This window comes from Solanum dulcamara, chromosome 1, assembly GCF_947179165.1.
Source record: "Solanum dulcamara chromosome 1, daSolDulc1.2, whole genome shotgun sequence".
Classification (NCBI taxonomy): Eukaryota; Viridiplantae; Streptophyta; class Magnoliopsida; order Solanales; family Solanaceae; genus Solanum; species Solanum dulcamara.
The window spans coordinates 85,878,698-85,901,175 of NC_077237.1; the positions used below are offsets into that span (position 1 = coordinate 85,878,698).

The 22,478-nt window shown below is 33.3% G+C and overlaps 3 protein-coding genes across 9 annotated transcripts; 2 read left to right on the forward strand and 1 right to left on the reverse strand.

The window, feature by feature from the left end:
- The first annotated feature begins 5,381 nt into the window (after positions 1-5,381).
- Positions 5,382-8,612, forward strand: LOC129882357 (gamma-glutamylcyclotransferase 2-1-like). Of its 2 annotated transcripts, none has more exons than XM_055956623.1 (8): positions 5,382-5,609; positions 6,066-6,207; positions 6,306-6,382; positions 7,140-7,196; positions 7,376-7,432; positions 7,558-7,598; positions 7,881-7,952; positions 8,038-8,612. In XM_055956623.1, exons 2-8 carry the CDS (start codon positions 6,099-6,101, stop codon positions 8,300-8,302), a joined length of 678 nt encoding a protein of 225 aa, XP_055812598.1. In that variant the 5' UTR covers positions 5,382-5,609; positions 6,066-6,098; the 3' UTR covers positions 8,303-8,612. The 2 variants fall into 2 exon arrangements, with proteins under 2 accessions (XP_055812598.1, XP_055812589.1); XM_055956614.1 differs by having other exon boundaries at positions 6,071-6,207.
- On the reverse strand, positions 7,757-14,030 carry LOC129882371 (putative RNA methyltransferase At5g10620). Of its 5 annotated transcripts, none has more exons than XM_055956658.1 (10): positions 13,906-14,030; positions 13,658-13,698; positions 13,434-13,576; positions 11,345-11,411; positions 11,170-11,247; positions 10,864-11,009; positions 10,314-10,393; positions 9,670-9,752; positions 9,283-9,467; positions 7,757-8,061 (listed from the first exon to the last, which is right to left on the reverse strand). In XM_055956658.1, the coding sequence occupies exons 1-7, from the start codon at positions 13,955-13,957 to the stop codon at positions 10,354-10,356; spliced, it is 567 nt and encodes a 188-aa protein (XP_055812633.1). In that variant the 5' UTR covers positions 13,958-14,030; the 3' UTR covers positions 7,757-8,061; positions 9,283-9,467; positions 9,670-9,752; positions 10,314-10,353. The 5 variants fall into 5 exon arrangements, with proteins under 5 accessions (XP_055812633.1, XP_055812641.1, XP_055812619.1 ...); XM_055956666.1 differs by having other exon boundaries at positions 9,283-9,471; XM_055956644.1 differs by having other exon boundaries at positions 9,570-9,752.
- A 780-nt stretch (positions 14,031-14,810) lies between these two features.
- On the forward strand, positions 14,811-22,404 carry LOC129882401 (UDP-galactose/UDP-glucose transporter 7). 2 transcript variants are annotated; one of them, XM_055956678.1, is made up of 8 exons: positions 14,811-15,108; positions 15,736-15,879; positions 17,088-17,196; positions 17,345-17,590; positions 19,385-19,495; positions 19,607-19,765; positions 21,760-21,903; positions 22,000-22,404. In XM_055956678.1, exons 2-8 carry the CDS (start codon positions 15,848-15,850, stop codon positions 22,162-22,164), a joined length of 966 nt encoding a protein of 321 aa, XP_055812653.1. In that variant the 5' UTR covers positions 14,811-15,108; positions 15,736-15,847; the 3' UTR covers positions 22,165-22,404. The 2 variants fall into 2 exon arrangements, with proteins under 2 accessions (XP_055812653.1, XP_055812662.1); XM_055956687.1 differs by having other exon boundaries at positions 17,091-17,196.
- The last annotated feature ends 74 nt before the right edge of the window (positions 22,405-22,478 follow it).

Here is a 22,478-nt window from a genome sequence, read left to right on the forward strand (position 1 = left end):
CCTGACTGCATATCTGAATATTAAGATATTGTATTAAATAAGATTTGATCAATATTTAATAATTTAATATAAAATATAGTATATCACGAAATATTATTAAAAAAATATTGTATGACGATGATAGCTAATGGAGGTGGTCGTAAGGGTCGACGGGCCTGATTGTGATGATAGGTAGTGGTGTTGGATGACGGTAGTGATTGTGAGTATAAAATAGCTAATGGTGATAGTCGCTTACAGTAGTCATGGTCAATATTGATGGTTGATGGTGATGACTGACAATTGTGATGGATGATAGTTATAGTTATTAATGGTGGTGGCCGGTGATGATTTGATAGGGATGCTTGGCAATATATAGTAATTGCTGTTGGTGGTGATTATCGATAGTAATTGATGATTGATAATTGTGGTGACAATGGTTATTAGTGGTAATATGATTGTGGTGATTGAGAAAATTTGGGAATAGTGAGTCCAGAATATGTATCTTGAGTTGTTAGAATTGGGCTTTAAGTTGTTTATGTATATGCAGATTTGCCTCTATTACTTTGGATTTTAATTTGGGCCTGTCTTAGTTTTAATATGAAAAAAATTAGTGAACTAGTCAAAATTCTCAACTTATCTAGTGAAAATGACTACAGTTTAAAAAATTTATCAATAATAGATATATTATAGTTATATGGCAAATTAAAAGTATCTCAATTTACTTCCTAATTTTTCTCTACTTTTTATGCACGTTTTTAGAAAAATTAAAAAAATAAATAATAGTAAACTGACACACGTTATTTCCCGCATTAACTCTTCTGTATCTTAATGGTCACTTTATTTCCCCAATTCACTATTCTCTCTCTAATTATTTTTTCAATTCTTGCTCTTCTCTCTTACTTCTTCTCTATTTTTTTTTAAAAATTTTCAAAATCTATCCTCAAAAGAATCCCACTGATTCAAGTAATAAATCTGTATTTTTGTTAATAGTAATTGTATCATTTAATTATATTTATAGTTTAATCAAAAATGATATCCTTTATCTATCATTTATTTTGTATTTATCATTTAGTATTGTATATTTTTCATGCAAATTGTATTTCATTGAATTTTTGTATCCTTTTTGAATATTTATAGGCAAGTAAATTTGTATTCCGTTATACATGATTTGTATTTCTTTACATTTTTGTGTCCTTTCTGAATATTTATAGACAAGTAGATATGTATTCTATTCTACCTGATTTGTATTTCATTGCATTTTTTGTATCCTTTTTGAATATTTATAGGCTAGTAGATATGTATTCCATTCAACCTGCTTTGTATTTCATTTCATTTTGTTTCTTTTCTGAACTACGGTCCAATTTTTTATCACCGGACTATCTTTTTGTTCTATGTATCATTTCTCAAGTTATATTCATTTTCTATAAGTATGTTTGTTGTGTTTTTCGGACCGATCTCCTTTTTGTAGCCATAAATTTTAACAAACGAATTGCATTTACACAAGAATTGAAGATCGTTAATGGAGGATGAAGAATAAGATTGAAGCTCTTTAATGGAGGAAGAGAGAAAACTGATAATTGTTATCGCCAATTTGGATCTCCTAATAAGTAATGTAATTATCATTTGTCATATTTGAAAGATACTCTTTCATAATTTTCTTCAATCTGTTTTTAATTACTTATATTTTATTAAGTAAAAAATAAAAATAAATAAAAATTATCTAAATAGCAAATCAAATTATTATCATTTTCAATAAATAATAAAATATAACTAAATAATCCTATTAAATACTAACATATTGCTGTTTTGAAAATTTCCTCTTTTAATATTACTATGGTTCCTATGTTTTATAATCTTGATAGTCTTATATTATATATTTTCTGTAATAACATTTTTTTTATAACTTATACTAATAAAAAAATATCAAAGTAAAATAGTTTTTTATATAGATATTTGATTTAAGTACCATTTGTTGGACCTTGGCAGTTGGCTGAGAGAATTGTGGATTTTTTGAAGTTTGGACAGCACATGTTTATGTCTTGATAGCTAGCCCCCAAAAAACACATGTGCAATGCCATCAATTTTTGTACCTCTTGTCCCTTTTCTTTCTATGGATAGTTGTGTTAAGTATTTGCCCTGAGTTTTTTTTTATGGTAATTGAATTCTTTTTTTAAAAAGAAAAATATAAATTTTTTATATGTAATTAGTCTCTTTTTAGTACAAAAAAATTTATAACTTTATAAATAGAAGCTAATTTCTTCTAACTTGGTAGCATTGTGAATTTAGTTTTAGAGGCTTTCGTTTTGTGTAGGGGGGATTTGTGAGAACAAATGTTACGTTAATAGTATTTGTGTGAACCTTTTTGTATTCCGAGTGAATTGTGTAAGATTATTTATCTCGATATTTTTGCTCTCATATTTATATAGTATTGCTCATCTCTAGATCGATTGACCAAACCACGTTAAATATTTATATTTTTTTAATATATTTCTTATTTGTCTTTTTATTCATGATCATTAGATATCTTATTTGCTAGCTTTCACACGCCACTCAATTATTTCCATCCTAGCAAGTTGAGTGTTTTCTCTCTTTCTAATGATAAATCGGTTTTCTTATTTATATTATTATTCTATTCTTCAATTTTACTTCTATTGTTATTTCATTCAATTTGATTATTTTTACTGTTTTTATTGTCAATTCATTCCTTTCATTAATATTTTCATCATAGCTTCTGATTCTTGCATTTGTTTCAAATTTGTTAGAAAAAAATATTTTCTTGAGTCAAGTGTTTATGGTAAAAATATTCTCTGTCCCAAAAGAATATGAGTAAAGTATGCATATACTATATGTGTCCTCTTCAAACTTCACGTATAAAATTATATTGAATATGTTGTTGTATTTGTCTTTCAAAAGTCTATACTTTTACCACTAAAGTTGTTACGTATTATTTCATAATATATCATATTGTATTGTAGTATGTTATATCGTATTGTATTGTATTGTTTTAATGAATACAATGTTTGGATAGATTGTATTATTCTCCGTCGTTATATAATGTCACTCATCCATGAGTCGAATGATAAAACTTACAAGAAAAGTAGGATACGGGGTAGAGTTACTATGAAAATATAAGGTAAAAAATGAAATATAATTATTAGATAATAAGTAAATACAAAATAAGAAGAAAATATTATTAAGATAACGACGTAAACACACCAAATCGTTCGTTACATAAAATAAGTCTTCTCATTATTACCTAACGATGTATTTAAACGATACTATACAATAGAATTTAAGTAACAATCAAAATAAATATTATATTTATACTAATAATTCAACGGGTAACAACCATAACAAGTGTTTAAAATCAATTGGGCAACTTGTTTTGAGTTCAAGATTATTATTTTTTTCATAAAATTTACCCCCTCCCCCCCGCCATATCACCGCATTAAATTCTGGTCCAAAAATGCAGAAAACGAGTTAATTACAGAATCTGTCTAAATTCAATGAACCTGTTTTTTTTTTATAAAAAAAAACCCTTCATTTTCACAGTCTAAAACAATTTTATGGAATTGAACTAATGTTTGTGGACTCAAAAATGAACTAATGTTTGTGGACTCAAAAAGGTAAGGCTATTTTGTAGTGTTGATTCATATTATGCAAAAATTTCATCATTACATATGTACGAGTTGTGTTGAGTCACGGAGTCAGAATTTTAATTTAAGAAGTTTAAAATTTGAAGAAGTAGAGAACTTGTCGAAAGTGTTCGATATCTACTATATATATATATATATAAAATTTAAAGAAATAAACACATGAACTTATCAAAGATGTTCAACATCTACTATATATACATATAAAATTTGAAGAAATAAACACATGAACTTGCCGAAGGTGTTCGATATCTATTATATATACATACAAAATTATTTTTATCATATATAAATAATATAAATTTTCGTCGAAGAAAATTCGAATGTACCTGAACAATAGCCGGCTTCGCTCTGATTGTGTTGACTAGCTCAAATGTCAGAGAGTAGAAAATTGAAATAGTAAATAAAATAAAATAAAATGAAAAGTAGACTAGTACATAGGAAAAATTAAAATATTATTTCCACGTGCAAGGCATGACTTTGAGATGAAATTAGGTGAAATTGGCTTCTTTGGCATGACCTTCAATTTAGGTGAAAATTAGATTTTGATGACATAATTTTTAAGAAAAAATGAACTTTACAAACATTAATCTTGAAATAACATACTTGTTACCAGATAAATAACAACTACATATTAGTGTAATTTCATGATTGAAGTTTAAAGAGAGTAAAATGTATATTAATCTTATTTTTGTTATTGAAGTGAAAAATTATTTCAGAAATATTCTCAATTCAAATAACACGTTATTACAAAATGATATAGAATATTTTTTGGTAGATTTTATATATATACAAAAAGTAGAATAACTTGTAAAAGTACAAATATTTTTTTCTCTCCCAATGGTGCAATAATCTACTCTTTAATTTATTCCTATATCAAAAATATCAACAAGAATATTTCAAAAGTCAATATGGATTTTCTCCCCTTTTTTTTATTTTGGAAAACACATTAAAAATATATTTTGATACCATAAGGGTTGATGTGACCGGAGGGATAGAATTCATCCATCATTAATTAGAAATTCCGAGTTAATTTTGAGAAAAAATCTTCATAGGAAGCTCTGTCTTCTTTAATATATTTTACGCGACGTAAATTCGAATTAATCAAGACTTTAATATGTTCAAATGCTCAATCAAAATAGATCGTAATTTAAAGAGTTAATGATAAAAAATATATCTAAAGTATCTCAATTTTTCGAGTTTCATATTGAACGTGTGGGAGTTTCTAGAACTACCACCAACTATTTATCAATACATAATATATAAATATACCAATTAACTTGGTCTTATCTAGTGTCTATCCCTCCAACTTTGGATATGCACAAATTGACAATTAAACTTAAATAAAGTTGAATACGTAGACACAGACGTCCTGCGTGACATAGTATATGTAGGACGCCACTAATGATGTTGTTTAGTATGTGAATTGCCACATAAGATGTCAAGTAAGATGTGTGTGTCTACTTATTCACACAAAAATTGGAAGACATAAATATCAGATGAGGCTAAGTAAATGGCACGTTTGTTTATTATGCCTCAACTATTTATTGCTCCCTTTTTCTACCTAAAAGAGAACAATTGATAGTTGATATGTGTTTCGATAAATAGTTGACAATAGTTCATTTGAAAACTCGCACACGACACACTTGATAGTTCAAGTATAAAACTGAAAATACAGAGATACTTTATGTGTGCTTTTAACCATTCCGTTAAATAAATTTATGGTGGTATGAATATATTAGAGTCTATAAATAGTTTATTCTCATCTCCATAAACGACACACACAAAAGAGAGAGAAAGAGAGAAAAATACCCACATTGCTCTCTATTTCTCTCTTCTTAATTCCATATAAGATTTATCTATTTCGAAACCCTCACAAATTTTATTTTTCTCTGAAGAAGTTGTGGAGCAAAAGAGGCAATTTTTTGTAAAGGCATTGCCTTTTCATTGATTTGTGAACATAACAAGATTTTATTGGTAAGTGTTTAATCTATTTCCATTTTCCCCCATTTTTTAGTTTTTTTTTCTTTTCTGGGTATTCATCTTCTTTTAGCAATTTTATGAATCCCTTTGAGTTTCCTACAAGTTTGTGCTTCATCATGTTGTACATTGAGCTGCAATACTTGTACTGTTCTCTTGTTGTTAACCCTCTTTTGCCAGAATAAACTGATTTGACCTTTTTTTCTCTGGTGTTTTGCAATGTAAGGATTGTTTGGTACGTGGACTAAATTATCATAATTTCTGGACTAATTTACTTGATTATGTGATATTCCACCTTATCTCGTGTTGTTTGATATGGGGATGAGATAGATAAAGTTATCACATGGATCCGATATACCATTTTAGCATAAATAGTGGGATAATCCCTGACTAATTAATATCTCTAACCAAACGCATCATAAAATCATTTTTAATAGTTTTTATGGTTAATAGTGCAGATATTAACTAGAGGAAGAATTCAGAAACATGGTGTTTTGGATTTTTGGGTATGGATCATTGGTATGGAACCCTGGATTTGAGTATGATGAGAAATTGATTGGATACATTAAAAATTATAGACGCGTGTTTGATCTTGGTATGTTCTTATTGCTACTTCAAAATTGTTATTTTTGTTTGTTAAAACGTAAATTACTAAAATTTTCTATGATTTTTGTTGATTACATCAATCATCAGCTTGTATTGATCATAGAGGTACACCAGAAAAACCTGCAAGAACCTGCACTTTGGATGAAAGTGAAGGAGCCATTTGTGTAAGTGGAATATTAGCATCTATTACCTTCTTTAGGGTGTGTTTGGTATGAGGAAAAATGTTTTCCCAGAAAACAAGTGAGTTTCTTATTTTTTTTAGTGTTTGATAAGTAAAGCAAAAAAATATCATCCCAAAAATATTTATATGTAACTTTGCAAACCACTATGGAGGTGGGACTAGGTGGGGAGTGGGTCTTCAGGGGTGGGGACTCGGGATTGGTGGCATTGGGTGGATGGGGAGGAGATAATGAACTTAGAATGTCACTTATGTAACTTGTTTTCCCTATATTCGTTAAGGAAGTCATTTTTCTCATTTTTCAGTAATTTGTTTTCCTAGAGAAAATGTTTCCAAAAAAGTTGTCCAACCAAACATGGGAGTACTTGTTTCAATCAAAAGGCATAGTATTAGGGGTAGGAGGCTTTCCTTTGTTATAGAAATCCATAGACTACATTCTCGAACAATTGGAAAACATTTTCCAGAAAATATTTTCCTCCATACAGAACACACCCTTAGTGTCAACTCTTTCTCCATATGCAGCCTAATATGTTGAATAACTTGTGTTAGGCAATTAGGAAATTAGTTCTAGCTGTTATTTCAGGCGACTATAGTTGTCTTTTAGTGCGGCTTAGTTATCTTTTAGTTGACCTGATTTTGTTTACTCTTTCCATGTATAGAAGTGAAATTCTTAAAGTAAATATTTTTATTGATTCATAGCTGTTCCTCGACGCAATTTAACTTATCTGTGCATTTTCTTTTAGTGGGGTGCTGCTTATTGTGTGAGAGGAGGACCTGAAAAAGAGAAGGCGGCAATGGAGGTACATTGGCTCTTCTTTGACTCCTCTATAATGTTTTCACAGTATATGTTTTTGGTTAGACTATGTTGTCTCTGGGGACTTAGCATTACACTTTTGTTACATATCCTCTGATCAATATCACATTTACTCCATCAGAGTCTGAAACATTGATCCTGGAAGTTTCTTTTTTCCCTTTACAGTATTTAGAAAGAAGAGAGTGCGAGTATGATAGCAAGACCTTGGTGGACTTCTTCACTGTAAGTCGATAACATTTTGAAGTTTACTAAAGCTCTGCACAAAAGGGAAATGACGTAGATTTGTGTACTTAACATAGAATTGCTCACTTGGCTAACTGGAAAATGTTTCCTTCTTTCTATTTCAGGAAGAAGACTCCTTACATCCTGCCTTAACTGGAGTGATAGTGTAAGTTCTTTGGCTTCCATACTATTTGTAAATCTTACTAATTTCCCTTTATGCATAATCCAATAAAGCACTAAAAACAAGATAATCAAAGAACACAACAACAACATACCCAGTGAGATTCCATGGAGAGGTCTATTGTACGCAGACCTTACCCCTACTGCGTGGAGGTAAAGAGGTGGTTTTTGAAAAACCCTCGGCTCAAATAATACGCTAATCAAAGAACTCAAAAATGGTAAAGATTTAGTTAAATATTCATTGAATTAACTCAAATATCTATTTCAGGTTTACATCCACTCCTGACAAAGTAAATAATAAGTATTATCTTGGTCCTGCTCCACTGGAAGAGATGGCTAGGTAAGGATCATGGTTCTGCTATCTTATCTTTGCTCTGAGATACAACATTTTCAGTATATCTTAATTTTTCATCATCCATTTTCAGGCAAATTGCTACTGCCTCCGGTCCCTGCGGAAATAATCAGGAATACATATTCAAAATGGAGAAGGCTTTACATGACATTAGTCACGAAGACGACTACATCATAGAGCTAGCAAATGAAGTGCGCAAAGTTCTGGGAATCGCGGAATCTGTTCCTAAGGAGAAGATGTTACTTAGTCCTTCCCAAATTCCACTCAAATCCCACATTTCGCCTGTGAAAATCCTCCCCTTGCCAGAAGCTATAGCTGCTGTTGCTGCAGACTCCTGACAAAAGAAATGATCTAGAGATCTTTAGGAAGATGGAAGTTTTGCTCTTTTTGACCTGATCAATCTAGTTATCTGTTTCTTATAAGTATCTCTTGTGTTTTTTCTTTTCCACTAAACTTAGACTAGGAAGCTAGAGGGGTGGGGGTAGGATAATGAGTTGAGCTGAGATACTAACAAGCCAGATGTCTTTGGGCCCAGTTTGAACATGGATTCTTGAGTTATTATGATTTAATGAAATTTGATGAGTAGCTTACTTGTTGTAAGTTCATCATATATTTTATATATGAGTATGAGAAGATTGTTTACAGGAACTAAGATGAGCCTTTCTTTTCCCTTTTGAAGGTTGACAATAATCCATTTCTTTTTCATGTCAAATTTTTGGCTTAATATATTGACGTGCCCTTAAATTTTATTTAGACACTTGACTACAGCTTGTTCCAATTGAGTACCTGAATGCATGATAAAGTGTTCCTATCTGACACTTTCAATTTAAATTGTGAATTTTTTTGGGGCATGTTCGCAAACTTTTATTAGATAGGTAAGTTAATCACATAAGATATGTTACTCCTTTAGTTATACACATCAACCTCAATTGGAACATGCCTGAGGTTTTACGGCTTATGGAGGAAAACCAAAATGCTAATCATAATACAGTATAGAAGAGTTATTTTAGATATCACTTGGTCATCCCTAAAGAACAAGAAACAAAAGCATTGGTGAGATTTGCAAAAGTTACCATATGATAAATGGCAATATGAGATGCAAAATAAATTACTCCTATATGTAAGACATCAAGTGAAAATTACTCTATATTCCATTTTAACTTCTAACAAGATTAAAAATATGGTTTGGTCCACAAAAGTGTCTTTTGTAAATTGGTTTGGCAAATGTTTCAATCAAATGAATAAATATCTAATCAAAAGAAACAATACTTGTCTAACTTGGTCTCCAAAGACTCAAAAAGGATATAAATACACAAACCTTACTCCATTCATTAGAAATAGTGAAGATGGCATAATGAATTAGATCATTGTGGTGGCTAAAATATGTCTGGGCCAGGCTTGTCAACATCCCAACATTAGGCCTGGACAGGCGCGTCATGAGGTGTGACGTGATGCACCAGTCAACCAACGTGGCATGACACGCCATCACGATAGAAGTACCATCTGGCTTCACAAACCACACAATAAACCAAGTGAAACATCAATTATTTCGACGTGTCATGACCTCAACAGACTCTTAAGATCTAAGAATGACGTTCTGCTCACTTCTCAAATCTCAACCACCTCCTTCTCTTTAGGCAGGTGGTTAGGCACATCCAACATCTATAAATGGGGGACAAGGTCATCCTCAAAAGGCATTCCAAACTTGAGTTTAGTTGCTCTGATGATGGTTGAATGAAATTTGGAAGTCATTTCAATTCCTTCTTCCAATTCCAAGAAATAGAAATCCTGAAAAAATTAGACAATGAATTATCGACTCCATTTGATGGATGTTAAGTTATAGTTTGATCAGGAAAACTATCAAAATGAATATACTAATAAAGGCAATAATTCCAACTGCATTAGGAGACTTTGACAGGCTTGAAGCCAAAGACATCCAACTTCATGATCAGGATAACCTGTGGACATAATTTAAGAAATTAAGTTGATGAAACTTAGTTTCATCTTTGTCACTGTTTGCATTAAGTTGGCCTAAAGTTATTTCAATACTATTGATTCTAAGCAGCAAAAGTACATCTTACATGCCTCAGTTAAGAACATGGCGGTTTGCAAGGGTATGAGATGCTAATGCATGTGAAATGTTTGCTAATTATTTTACTTGAAATACTGAAGCACAGCGGGTAATAAAGCTCTTTTTTTTTTTAAAAAAAGTAATTAAACTATTACTCTCCATACTCATTACTCAAGGCCAATATATCACATATGTTAAGATCCGATCTATTAAACTTAAATTACAAGGCACCAAGACGGAATAGAATAGAAGTTTGAATATTTAGGCAGAAGTACTACCTGTATCTGTATTGGTTTATCATGGTTTAGACATCAATGTCTAGTGATGGTATTTCTGTCCTTTAAGAATGGTCCACCCTCTGTCAAAATATTCAGAACAATGCATCTATTAAGATACTGGAAATTCATGTATGGACATGATATAGATAAACAATCAGATTTGGGTGAAAAAGATTAATGCCAAGACACTTCCTACATAAATGGATGAAAGGAAACTATTAAGAAGGTAAGGGAGGAATTAGGTGGCTAGACATTTTTAGCACACTGTCCACCAAAGTTGTAGAATATATGTCATCGAATCTCGTTTCTGGGAAGCTTTTGCTTGATTAAAATAATCCTATCTCAGACAGTGTCTAATACGGAGAGGGGCAGAGAATAGATGTTTGCTTTTACAGAGCGACTAGGATGCATGAATACATCAAGTTGTCAAACTATATTCTCAACAATCTTCACAACACTGAAATCTTTTTACCAACATAAATGAGGGACCGGGGGAGGGGTTAGAGGCATCGGCACTTCAAAAGAATAATAATTTGTTCCAGTGTCTCACCTGTAAAGTTGCTCTATCAGTACAACTAAGGCAATCTCATGGTTCAAGACTAAGGATGACAATTTGACTGATATGTTAGCTCTCTCTCGCAATTGTCTCCCATGTCCATAAGGTCCACCTATGCAAAAGAGTAAGCTTGATGCTCCCTACAAGACAGGAGAAAAATCATTCAAAAATTCTACAGTTTGTTTTTTGCGCGTAGATCCCCTTCCCAGTGATGACTTCAAAATGTGCAAGGTCATTTCAGGAAAGAACTTTCATTTCTCAAGGGAGATTTACTGTCTGCCATGATGGTGCATCACTCACCTTGTTTCCAGCATCCCCAATTAAAGAAGCCATCTGCTCAGATCCCACATCATGACCACGCTCATCCAACATTACAACCTGGTTTTTAACAGATTAGGACGGTGAGAGACTTCCTATAGAAAAAAATAAGGTGAGAAGGTAATCTTTATTATCTAAATACTTCTGAAGCGCTTACCCATTCATCAGGCCTGATGAGGCCCATAACAGCAATGTCCTCATGTTCAATTTGAGCCACTACATCACTGTTTCAAATGAAAAAAACAAGCTCTTAAAGAATAATCTAAATGCTGATTTTTGTCAAGAATATGTACTAATTTAGATCATAGCATACTGGTGCGCAAATCAGCCCAATATTAAAGATTTGACTTTCAGTTCTGTTTCGTTCATCAGCAGGAAGCTTTCCAGCCTCATACTTTTCTTCCTTTCAAGTTTTGGCATATCATCCCTGCTTAATCTTCCCTGATTAAACTGTTTAAATTCTTAACAAATTTGTAATCTCAGTTTTTTTGAACGAATACTAAAACAAAACAGCGACGAAAACCAAAAGCAGCTGGGACATGCATCTCATCCATGTCTTGAGCCGAGGGTCTTATTGGAAACAACCTCTCTACCTCACACAAGGTAAGTTAAAGGGTAAGGTCTGCGTACACCCCATCCTCTCCAAACCCCACTTGTGGGGTCACACAAGGTAAGTTGTTGTTACATGCCATCCATGATAGATACAACGCAATGTCATGGATTCCAGTAGGGACATTGGAATATCTGTAAACAACTCAATTTTATGATATGAAATCATCAAACAACCACCTAATTATTTAATTTCTTTTAGGAGGGTGCGATCATTCCAAGTTCTTAAAGCCTAAATGAGAAGAACCACTACATCTAGTGGTCAACCAAAAGACCAGAACCCACAAATTATCACCAATTTCCAATTGAAATATACTAACTTTGCCAACCAAAAAAAAAGAGACAGAATTTAAACACACTAAGCATTTTTGGGATGAATTTAGATGAAGAACATGGTCAATGAGGATTCATATAGCCAATCTCAGTATGTTTGGAACAGAGGCATTGTTGTTTTGTTGGAAGGTCCACTCACCTTCAACATCTTAATGTCTTGAAATAGACCACTACATTTAGTTTGTTCAGCCTTCTAGAATCCTCAAATTATCACCAAATTCCAATTGAAATATACCGACTTTGCAAAAACAAAAACAAAAAGGGCAGAAATTTCAACACACCAAGCATTTCTGGGATTTTGAGCCGAGGGTTATCGAAAACAGTCTCTCTACCCTATAAAGGTAGGGGTAAGGTTTACATACATCATACCCTTCCTTGACCCCACAAGTGGGGTTACACTGGGTATGTTAGTGTTGTTGGAGCATTTCTGGGATGAAATTAAATGAATAACATGGTTAGTGAGGATATATATAGCTGACCCAACTTGTTTGGGATTGAGAGTTGTTTTGTTGGAAGGTTCAATCACTTCAACATCTTAATGCCTAGGTAAAAATGGACCACTACATCTCGTGTTCAACACAGACCACAATTCACAAATTATCACCAATTTCCAATTGAAATATACCAACTTTGCAACAACCAAAAACAAAGGATAGAATTTCAACATACCGAGTATTTCTAGTATGAATTTAAACGAAGAACATTCATATAGCCGATCTCAACTTGTTTGAGATTGACACATAGTAGTTATTTTATTGGAAGGTCCAATCACTCCAACATCTTAATGCCTAACCACTACATCTAGTGCTCAACATAAATATCATTACTCACAAATTATTACCAATTTCCAATTGAAATATACCAACTTTGAAGAAACAAAAAAATAATCTGAGATGAAATTAAATGAAAACATGGTCAGTGAGGATTCATATAGTCGACCCTATAAAACTTTGAAGAAACAAAAAAATAATCTGAGATGAAATTAAATGAAAACATGGTCAGTAAGGATTCATATAGCCGACCCTATAGTTGTTCTATTGAAAGGTCCATTCTTTGATAACTGTGGTATCCTATCCAACTTTCACATGCCTCGATTAATCACACGGATACCTGACACCTCGCAACAACAACAACATGTACTAGGTAACTCTGCCAATCACATCAACAACTTAATGCCTAAGTGAAGTTACTATTAACATCACATCTAGTGTTCAACACAAAGATCATAACTCACAAATTATCACCAATTTTCCAATTGAAACACACCAACTCTACCCGTAAAAATCAACAATATTTCAACATACCGTGCATTTTTGGGATTAGACTTGATACGAACATCATCAACACTACAATAATTCTTGAGTTTCTTCATATATTCATCAACTATTAACTGCACTCCTTGTGACCGATTCTTCCCCACCGTTAATATGCGTATAGGTATTGCTCTCTTTATCAAAAAAATTCCAAACAATTGTTACATACATGAGGAATTTATTTAGCTTAATTAAGAAAAATTAAGGAACTTTACCACTGATTGGCCTGTAAATTTGGACTGCTGTTGCTGCTTTCCTGGAGAAATTCTAAAAGATTAAAACCCAAAATACATAAAAATAAGGAAGAATTAATCTAAATAGCCGCAGCCAATCAATTACTTAAACTAAATTTAGCCAATAATTTATATACTAGAAAAAGTAAATAGTAAATCTGACCGGCTAATTTATGCAAAAATCCCAAAAGAAAAAAAATCGTATTTTGAAAAAGGGGAGATTGAGGAACCTGAAGGAAGTGAAAGCTTAGAGTTGAGACTGGCTATAGGCGACACTGCCATTGTAGCTGAAAAGTGTGAGCTCTGAAGGTATATCTTATCTAAAGGAATTTTTTCTGCATTAGTAATATTGATTAATAATGATGATATTAGTAATATTAATATTAATAATACTATGATTTGCTATGTATTAGTTATACATTTTGTAATATCAAATAGAGTATATAATTAATATTTATATTATGGTATAATTTATCGATTTGAAAAAAAACATACGATAAAGTTCTCAGAAAGGTTCTATGAAAATGTATGGAGTCTAGAGGTATACTAGTGACTTATATTATGCAATGAAAGACATATATGATGGCGTCAAGACCCGAATAGAAGGAGACTCAATATATTTTTCGGACATGATGGGATTGTAGGGTTCAATCCTAAGCTCATTTTAGTTTGTTTTGATGATGAATTATTAATTGGCGAGACTCGTAGAGGAGTTAATGAGAAACTAAAACCTTAGAGATATACTTTAGAATCTAAAGGTTTTAGGTTAAGTAGGGCTAAAATTGAGTATTTATAGTGTAAGTTCAATGACATAATATGTGAGGCAGAGGTGAAAATGAAAATTGATGAAAAGCATTTTCAAGTATATTGGGTCCATAATACAAGGTAATTGAGAGATTAACGAGGATGCCGCACACTATACTGAAGCATGAGCGAAATGAAGGCTCATTTTCGGACCATGTGTGATAAGAATATGTCACGAAAGCTGAATGATAAGTTCCACAAAAAGATGATTAAATTTGTATTATCACATAGGATTGAGTGTTGGCTAAATAAGAACAACGTTGAATTTGTGAATATACTACCAAATAGTATATAACTAAGAATAAAGCCATTCAGGATAAGATGAGGAATAATTTTAACCAATTTTGATTATTTTTCCAGGGTTAGTAAAGTTGGAAAAAGAAAAAATAACAGCACATTTGGAGTCAACCTCCAAACCGCAAATTCCGGCACATTTCCTTTTCTTTGAGCTGCCGATAAAAATGGCCTATGGTCACCATCAACAAACAAAAAATAATAATAAAAGATCCTCTTTTCTTTCCTTCATTTTTACACCAAATTCCAAGTTTCTTCCACACACTTAACACTCTCTACACTCCATATCGTATTTTCTTTTCCTTTCCCTTGATCAAAAAAAGTGGGAAAAGCAGGTGACTTGATTTACTGTTTTGGGAAGTGGGTATTGTGCTTTTGGGTTTTTCTTTATCTGGGTGTTTTTCACTTTCCAATCTCGTGCTTTAATTATAGAGATTTCGATATGCAAAAGATTTGTTCTTGAGTTAATTGAAAGCTGCAACTGAAGTTTATCTGGGTGTTCTTCTTTTTTCCATTTTCGTGTTTCAATTTCAGGGATTTCAGTAATTTTTTCGTGCAAAAGATTTGTTTTTGAGTGGGATTGTGCTTTTTTGAGTTTTTCTTTACCTGGGTGTTTTTCGTTTTCCAATTTCGTGCTTCAATTTTAGGGATTTAAGTAAATTTTGGTGCAAAAGATTTGTTTTTGAGTTAATTTATAGCTGTATCTGAAGTGGGATTGTGCTTTTGAGTTTTTCTTTATCTGGGTGTTTTTCATTTTCCAATTTCGTGCTTTAGTTATAGAGATTTCGATAAAATTTTGTGCAAAAGATTTGTTCTTGAGTTAATTGAAAGCTGTATTTGAGATCAAATTGAGACATCTTAAGCAGAGATTGATTTGGTTAGCAGATTTGGAGTGCATAGGATACTTTTTGGCTTTTATATCAGTTTGGGTGTTCTTTTCTAATTTCTTGATTCAATTGCAGATTATTATTTTTGTAAATAAAGGACTTGTCAATGAAGTAAGTGATAGACTGTCTTTGAGGTTCAAAGATTTTCTGTTATTGAAGGATTCTTTCCTTTTTGTTCGTGGGACAAATGGAGATTATGGATGCAAGTCCTTATTTGAGGTTCGTTTTCTTTCAATTAAACTAAATTATTTTAGTTACTTGCATGCAAGTAAATTTCTTATGGAGAGTATGCATTCTTTGATACTTGTAGTCATAGTATTTCTCTTGTAGTTACTTGTGCTTCGATTTCTGCTAGTCTCTTGTACTTTGATCATCGTACTATTTTGTTGTAGTTTTAGTGTTCTTTTTTTCAAAATGCTTTGTCATGCTTTCTATAGGATTTTGCCATGATTTCTTCAGTTCCGTTGTTTCTTTTTTGATCTGCCTTAATATGCTTTTCCTTGAGCCGAGGGTCTATCGGAAACAACCTCTCTACCTCCCAAGGTAGGGTAAGGTCTGCATACACTCCACTCTCCCCAAATCCCACTTATGGGATTACACTGGGTATGTTATTGTTGTTGTTGTTGCATGCAAGTAAATTATGAGTTCTCCTTGTTGTATGTTAGCTTTGTTGTTTGCTTTCTACATTTTTGCCTTGTTGGGTAGTTTGAGTTTCCTCATAAATTGCATCCACTGAATCTCGTGGCAACTTGCAGAAAGCAAAATTTGAAATGGCTGATTAAGCAGCACTTCTGTTGATGACTAAAGAATGAAGCGAATGTTTCTGAAATCTGTTTAAATTTCTGCAAGAATTAAGCAAAAAGAATGGAACATCATCTATTTTAGTTCACTGAGTTACACATTTCTTCTCCACTATACCACTCTTCCCAAAAGCTTTGTGGTTTTGAGGGACTCGTATATCTTTCACACCCCAACAGGAATGCATGATAGGCTCGTAGAGTTTTATATAGCCTAGTGAAAAAGGAGTGTATATATGGAGGTAAACATGTCCTTACATCCTTTTAGAAAGCAATATATATTAGGAAGACCAAATGATCAGGGAATCAAGAATAGTACCATTCTACTCTTTGCAATCTTAGAACGAAAATGCTACTTAAGTGTGAGAATATAGAAGTATATGATGATCATGTTGTTTGGAGTTATAGCATCTTTTATATGATAAACCTTATTGCAACCCATAGGCTGACAATGGCTTTTTCCTCTTTTCTCCCTTTTTGTGACTTGAACAAATTAACCTGCTACCTCTTGGTTGGAAGTGAGTGTCTTGTACAGAAGAGAAGACCAACCATCTCTTGTCTGTTTAAAGTTATATCATTGTATATGGTTTCTAGGAACTTATTGACTAACAGAACACATGTATTATATAGCAGTTTATTTGCTGCATTCTCCTATGGCATTGCATCAATGGCTATGGTTTTCATCAACAAGGCAGTGATCATGCAATATGCCCACTCAATGACGCTTCTCTCAGTCCAGGTACACTGACATGACTTATCAGTATGCTGAATACACACAACACACATTGGATTTCTATTTTCTAGTCCTATATCTTGCTAACTGTTGACTTGTGTTTCTTTTGTTCTTCCCTTTTTTCCTTGTTTGCTGGTCTACACACTGTTATTAGCAAATAGCAACAGCTTTGCTCATACACTTTGGTAGAGTCATGGGATACACAAAAGCCAGAGAATTAAATGCAGAGACCGCGAAAAGACTTTTCCCAGTTTCGTTGTTCTACAATGCGAATGTGGGATTTGCTTTAGCAAGCTTGAAAGGAGTAAATATTCCTATGTACATTGCCATCAAAAGGCTTACACCACTTGCTGTACTAGTAGCTGGATTCTTTACTGGAAAGGGTAGACCTACAACTCAGGTTAGTCATTAAGATGTCTTAGGCATAATCATCAGAGATATCTACCTGTTTTCGTACTAGTAGGATAGAGTAACTTCATTTTTAAGTGCACTCCATGTTGCTTGTTGCCATGATAGATCGGCGATTCTCTTGATGATGTTATATCTTTTGACCTCTGTATATACTGTAACTTTACTGTATTTTATTTGGAATTTGATAAAGTTTGGACTCTGGTAGTGTGGAAACATAGAACTCTGATTTTCTTATACAATTAGCTATTGTATGCCTGGCAGTGGCAGTATACTTAAATTGATAGACTGTCTCGACTTACGTTGTTACTTTTGTTTCTGCTTTCCGTAACTTCTACACAGAAGTTTGTGCACTCGTCACTATAATTAAGAGAATCCAAATGTTTATACATATTTGTAAACAACAGTTATCTGATTCTGCATTTTAGTTTTCTTATCTTCTTTTGTTTGAGTCTTTTGGTTTCATTCCTCGATGTGAGGACACCGAGTGGAAGCTTTATACTAATAGTTAGTCGATTTGTGGCTTTGGTAAATTTTGGAGAAGTGAAAATCACATAGAGGTAACATTTTTCCTTAGGGGTCGTTTGGTGTGAAGGATAACAACAAATAGTCCCGGGATTAAAGTATAGTGCCACTTAATTTGTCGTTTGGTTGGCAAGTCCGGGATAACTTATCCCGGGATTGATAATTAATACCAGGATAAGTTATCCCTCCTCTTGGGTGGTATAATAAGTATCCCGGGATAAAATAGAGAAAATGACAAAAATATCCCTTTAAACCATTTTTATACATCACTTTTCACATTCATGTATATTCACATTATTTTTAATACCATGTATAATAACATATACAATCTTCACTACTCCTTATTTTTATATTAATTATATATATTTTTTAATTAAAAAAATAGACTATACAATAAACCAAACAACTTGTTCTCAAAATTTATGCAATGAATATTATTTTGAATACAACAAACCAAACAATCAATAAGAAATAATCCCAGCATAACTTATCCCATCATAACTTGTATTCAAACCAAACGACCCCTTAGTCTACTATGTGGATGATATTGCCTAAATTGCTCGATGTAAGATAACCGGCTAAAAAGTCAGGCTCATACCCTAAGGGATAGGGATTTCAAGTAAGTGAAGAGTTTCTTGCTAGTGGGACTAATCCAACGGTTGTATTGACTTTCGACCTTACCATTGACTATTCTATCAGCTCAAACAGTTAAAATTAAGCTAATGCAAATAACAAAATGCAGTCAGAAGATTAGTTTGGAGAATTATCAATTTGGGTAAAGATGGATCCCCTTTAGCTAACGTAACTGTCATCATTTGACCCTTACTCGATGCCTAAGCCACTATCATTAACCTCGATTCTAATGTATTCACGAGGTAAACAATTTAGTGTGTTCACCATGAAACTAGTTGGCTAGTGCACTTCTTCTACCCCCCTCTTAAGATACAGGATAATTGGTCTCTGACAAAATAGTAGCTGACATAGGAAAAGTTGGAGAAGGAGGGCATTCATTCCGACATCCATTCCGACGTAGAATTTGACTCAATAATAAGGCACTAGACTTGATTTTTTGTTTACTAATATATATTCTTCCCTACAGATGCCAAATTGATGTATCGTTGATTGATGAGAAAGCTATGTCCATCTACTATGGCCTACCGTCCATGTACTAAGTGGCACCACCTCTAGTGTGTCAATGATAAAAAGTTTGAGTAAGGTTGGTACGGTAAACCCACTAATGGGATTTTCTGTCTTATTACAGGTAACACTTTCCGTATTACTTATTGCTGCCGGAGTTCTTATCGCAGCTCTTGGAGATTTTTCCTTTGATCTTTTTGGATACAGTTTGGCCTTTATTTCTGTTTTCTTCCAGGTCTTCCCTTGTTTTTATCATTTAGTGCTTTTTGTTGCATGTATCTTTTCACTTATAGAGATTATTAAATTATAAATATGTCTTAGTTACATGCCCTTGTTTCATTTACAGACCATGTACCTTGTGTTGGTTGAGAAGTCAGGAGCAGAGGATGGGCTTTCGTCGATTGAGATCATGTTTTACAACAGTTTTTTATCTTTGCCATTTCTGCTATTCCTCATCATAGCCACAGGAGAATTTCCAAATTCTTTATCTCTTTTATTTGCAAAGGTTAGTTTCTTCGCTATATTCAGCATAGTCAAACATGGTACTTTATCCGTACTTAGAAGCAAATTAGTCGGTTGTTACTGCCTGAGTGGTACTGGACAATTTTGAGAACTTAATATCATTGCCTTTTATTGTCAATCAAGTTAAAGAGAGATAGTTCAGAAGTATGTATCAATAATACATAAATTAGAATGATCAATAAAAGCTAGAATGAACTATGAGAAAAATTATTCTAGATGATTTCAAATCCCAACGGAGGAAAAAATAGTCTAGATGATTTCTCACCGTATGTCTAAGATTTGGTGGGCAGTTGCTCAGCATATGTGCATGTACGAGGTAGCGGGTACACCGTAGATTAGGTAAGATGTGTGCATTGACTCAGACATCCCTGTTACAAAAATAGAAAAATTGAGATATTGCCAACTGGTTTCTTTTCTGAAATGGATTAACTATACTTTTCCTAGTTGAGATCTGCTATATGAATCCTCTATACTTGTGTATCCTTATACTTAAAGTCTAGAGTTTCGCTAAAGAGTCATAAATGTAGAAGAGAGAAGCATAAGAGAAACCAATGATAAAAGAAGGGACTCACGTACTACAAGAAGAAGAGAAAGAGTCATGGTTTGAATAATGAACAGGAAAAAAAGAAAGAAGAAATATTTCAAAAGAAGTAGATAAAAAAAATTGTAGCAGCCGCATAGGCGCTTCAAACATGAATGTGGAGGAAACAACAAGAAAGAGAATGCTGAAACATACTATGGATAGGAGTCCTAGTAATCAAATAGAAAAGGGTACTTTATCATCTATAAAGTTGATTCAAATAAATGAATACTCCATGGATCTGCTCTGGATGATCATTTTTCGTTAGAGGTTGAATTGAGCTGAGTTTGTGCAGAAGTTTATTTACACTAGTGGGAGATGCTTCATCTGGGAATTTCACTTGTGTGTGTTGTAATTTCTGTGTCTACTTTTCCTTTCATCCACTTAGATTTCATCAGAATGGGATAGTGCTTGGAGTTATAGAATTAATGGGAGCAAAATCCTCACACTGATATCAGCTCAGAATGACTTTCCATCTACTCGTCCTACCATTCCCTGCTCCATGATCCTCCTTTCTTTCATCTCTTTTTTTCCCCTTTGTATGCATGTCTTTGTGGAGATTCCCATCCTTGATTTATGAACATTGTGAGCTTTCATAGTAATGACAAATGAAAAACAGGCAGTGTAGCAGTAGGTGGTTCCAAATTGGAGAACTGCATTGCTACTGGTTCCGTGAGAGTTGAGACATGATATTGCCTTCAACATACTTTTGCTTCTTGTGGGCATTTATGCATCCGTCAGCCCCTCCTTTTCACGATCTCCTTAAACAAGTGTATCACTTGGGGGCCTGGAATCTGCCTCCTGTTCAATTGATTAATTTTCCTCTGGAACTCCTGTATGGTGAGATCAGGCTGGAAAAAAGGAATCTAATTGAGTTGCTTGTTCGATATACTATGTGCAAAATCTGGAAAAGAAATTGTTCATCTCATTAGAATCAGGGTAGAAGGCTAGTACATAGTGACATTATTCCCCCTTATCCGTAGGCGTATTAACGCACTATGATTTCTTGTACTCTGATTTATGTTATTTATGTTATGTATGTTATGTTATCTTATGTTATTTATGGTATTTATGCTATTATTTGACGATATCTACTGTTTTTTGGTGCTTTGATTATACTATTGTTTGGAACTCTTCCGTTATCTACTTTCCTACTTTTAATATTCTTGTCTGACCTTTTTTTCCTATGCTTCTGTTGAGCCGAGGGTCTTTCGAAAACAGCCGTCCTACATTGGTAGGAGTCAGGTCTGCGTACACTTTACCCTCCCCAGACCCCACGATGTGGGATTTCACTGGGTTGTTGTTGTTGTTGTAATATTGAATGAAAAAAATTTGAATCTCACCTTGGCTTAATGAAATTTTGTGGTTCTAAACTGGCCTTTTTTCCCCATGAACAGAGTAGTTCAATATCATTTCTTGCGATTCTTATTCTTTCATTGGTGATGGGCATCATCTTGAACTATACGATGTTCTTGTGCACCATTGTTAACTCGGCTTTAACTACCACAATTGTCGGAGTCCTCAAGGGAGTTGGATCTACGGTATGTGTACATCTTACAGTTTTCTTTTATTTCTTTAACTACCACGATTGTCAGAGTCCTATGTTTCACTTCAAATTTTTCCTTGTTCATTTACAGACACTTGGATTTGTCATGTTGGGAGGAGTAGAAGTGCATGCTTTGAATGTCACTGGTTTAGTGATCAACACAGCTGGGGGTGTGTGGTATTCACTTGCCAAATATCAACAGAAGAAGAGCAAATTACCCAAGATAATGTCCGATATCGATAGTCATCGTAAATAAAAAGATTACAAGTTGGTTCCACAGAGTTCAATATTTATATTTTTCTTTTCCTTCACAAGGTGTGAATAGGAAACTACAGTTGCATTCACCATTGATTTTGTCAAGGTAATAACACATGTATTTTCAATCAATTTGATGGTACCTTGAACATGTACTTCTTGTTACATGTTAACACTGGAAATGTTGTATAACTCTTTTTTTGTCTTGAAATGCTAGAGTATTTCTTTTCATCTGTCTAAATCTATCTGTCTAAATCTTGGTCGGGTATTTACTTCAAAAGAAACTCATCTAAAACTACCTAAGGTGGTTGGGGT

What these genes read in the sequence shown, in the direction of transcription:
- LOC129882357 (XM_055956623.1), top strand. Translation starts at nt 6,099, where the DNA reads ATGGTGTTTTGGATTTTTGGGTATGGATCATTGGTATGGAACCCTGGA. An exon ending in AAAGTGAAGGAGCCATTTGT is followed by an intron (nt 6,383 to 7,139) that starts GTAAGTGGAATA and finishes ATTTTCTTTTAG; the next exon opens with TGGGGTGCTGCTTATTGTGT. An exon ending in GCCTTAACTGGAGTGATAGT is followed by an intron (nt 7,599 to 7,880) that starts GTAAGTTCTTTG and finishes TATCTATTTCAG; the next exon opens with GTTTACATCCACTCCTGACA.
- LOC129882401 (XM_055956678.1), top strand. Translation starts at nt 15,848, where the DNA reads ATGGAGATTATGGATGCAAGTCCTTATTTGAG. An exon ending in TGACGCTTCTCTCAGTCCAG is followed by an intron (nt 17,197 to 17,344) that starts GTACACTGACAT and finishes CACTGTTATTAG; the next exon opens with CAAATAGCAACAGCTTTGCT. An exon ending in TTATTTCTGTTTTCTTCCAG is followed by an intron (nt 19,496 to 19,606) that starts GTCTTCCCTTGT and finishes TTTCATTTACAG; the next exon opens with ACCATGTACCTTGTGTTGGT.
- LOC129882371 (XM_055956658.1), bottom strand. Translation starts at nt 13,957, where the DNA reads ATGGCAGTGTCGCCTATAGCCAGTCTCAACTCTAAGCTTTCACTTCCT. An exon ending in TCTAATCCCAAAAATGCACG is followed by an intron (nt 11,412 to 13,433) that starts GTATGTTGAAAT and finishes CATTTGAAACAG; the next exon opens with TGATGTAGTGGCTCAAATTG. An exon ending in CTGATAGAGCAACTTTACAG is followed by an intron (nt 10,394 to 10,863) that starts GTGAGACACTGG and finishes ATATTTTGACAG; the next exon opens with AGGGTGGACCATTCTTAAAG.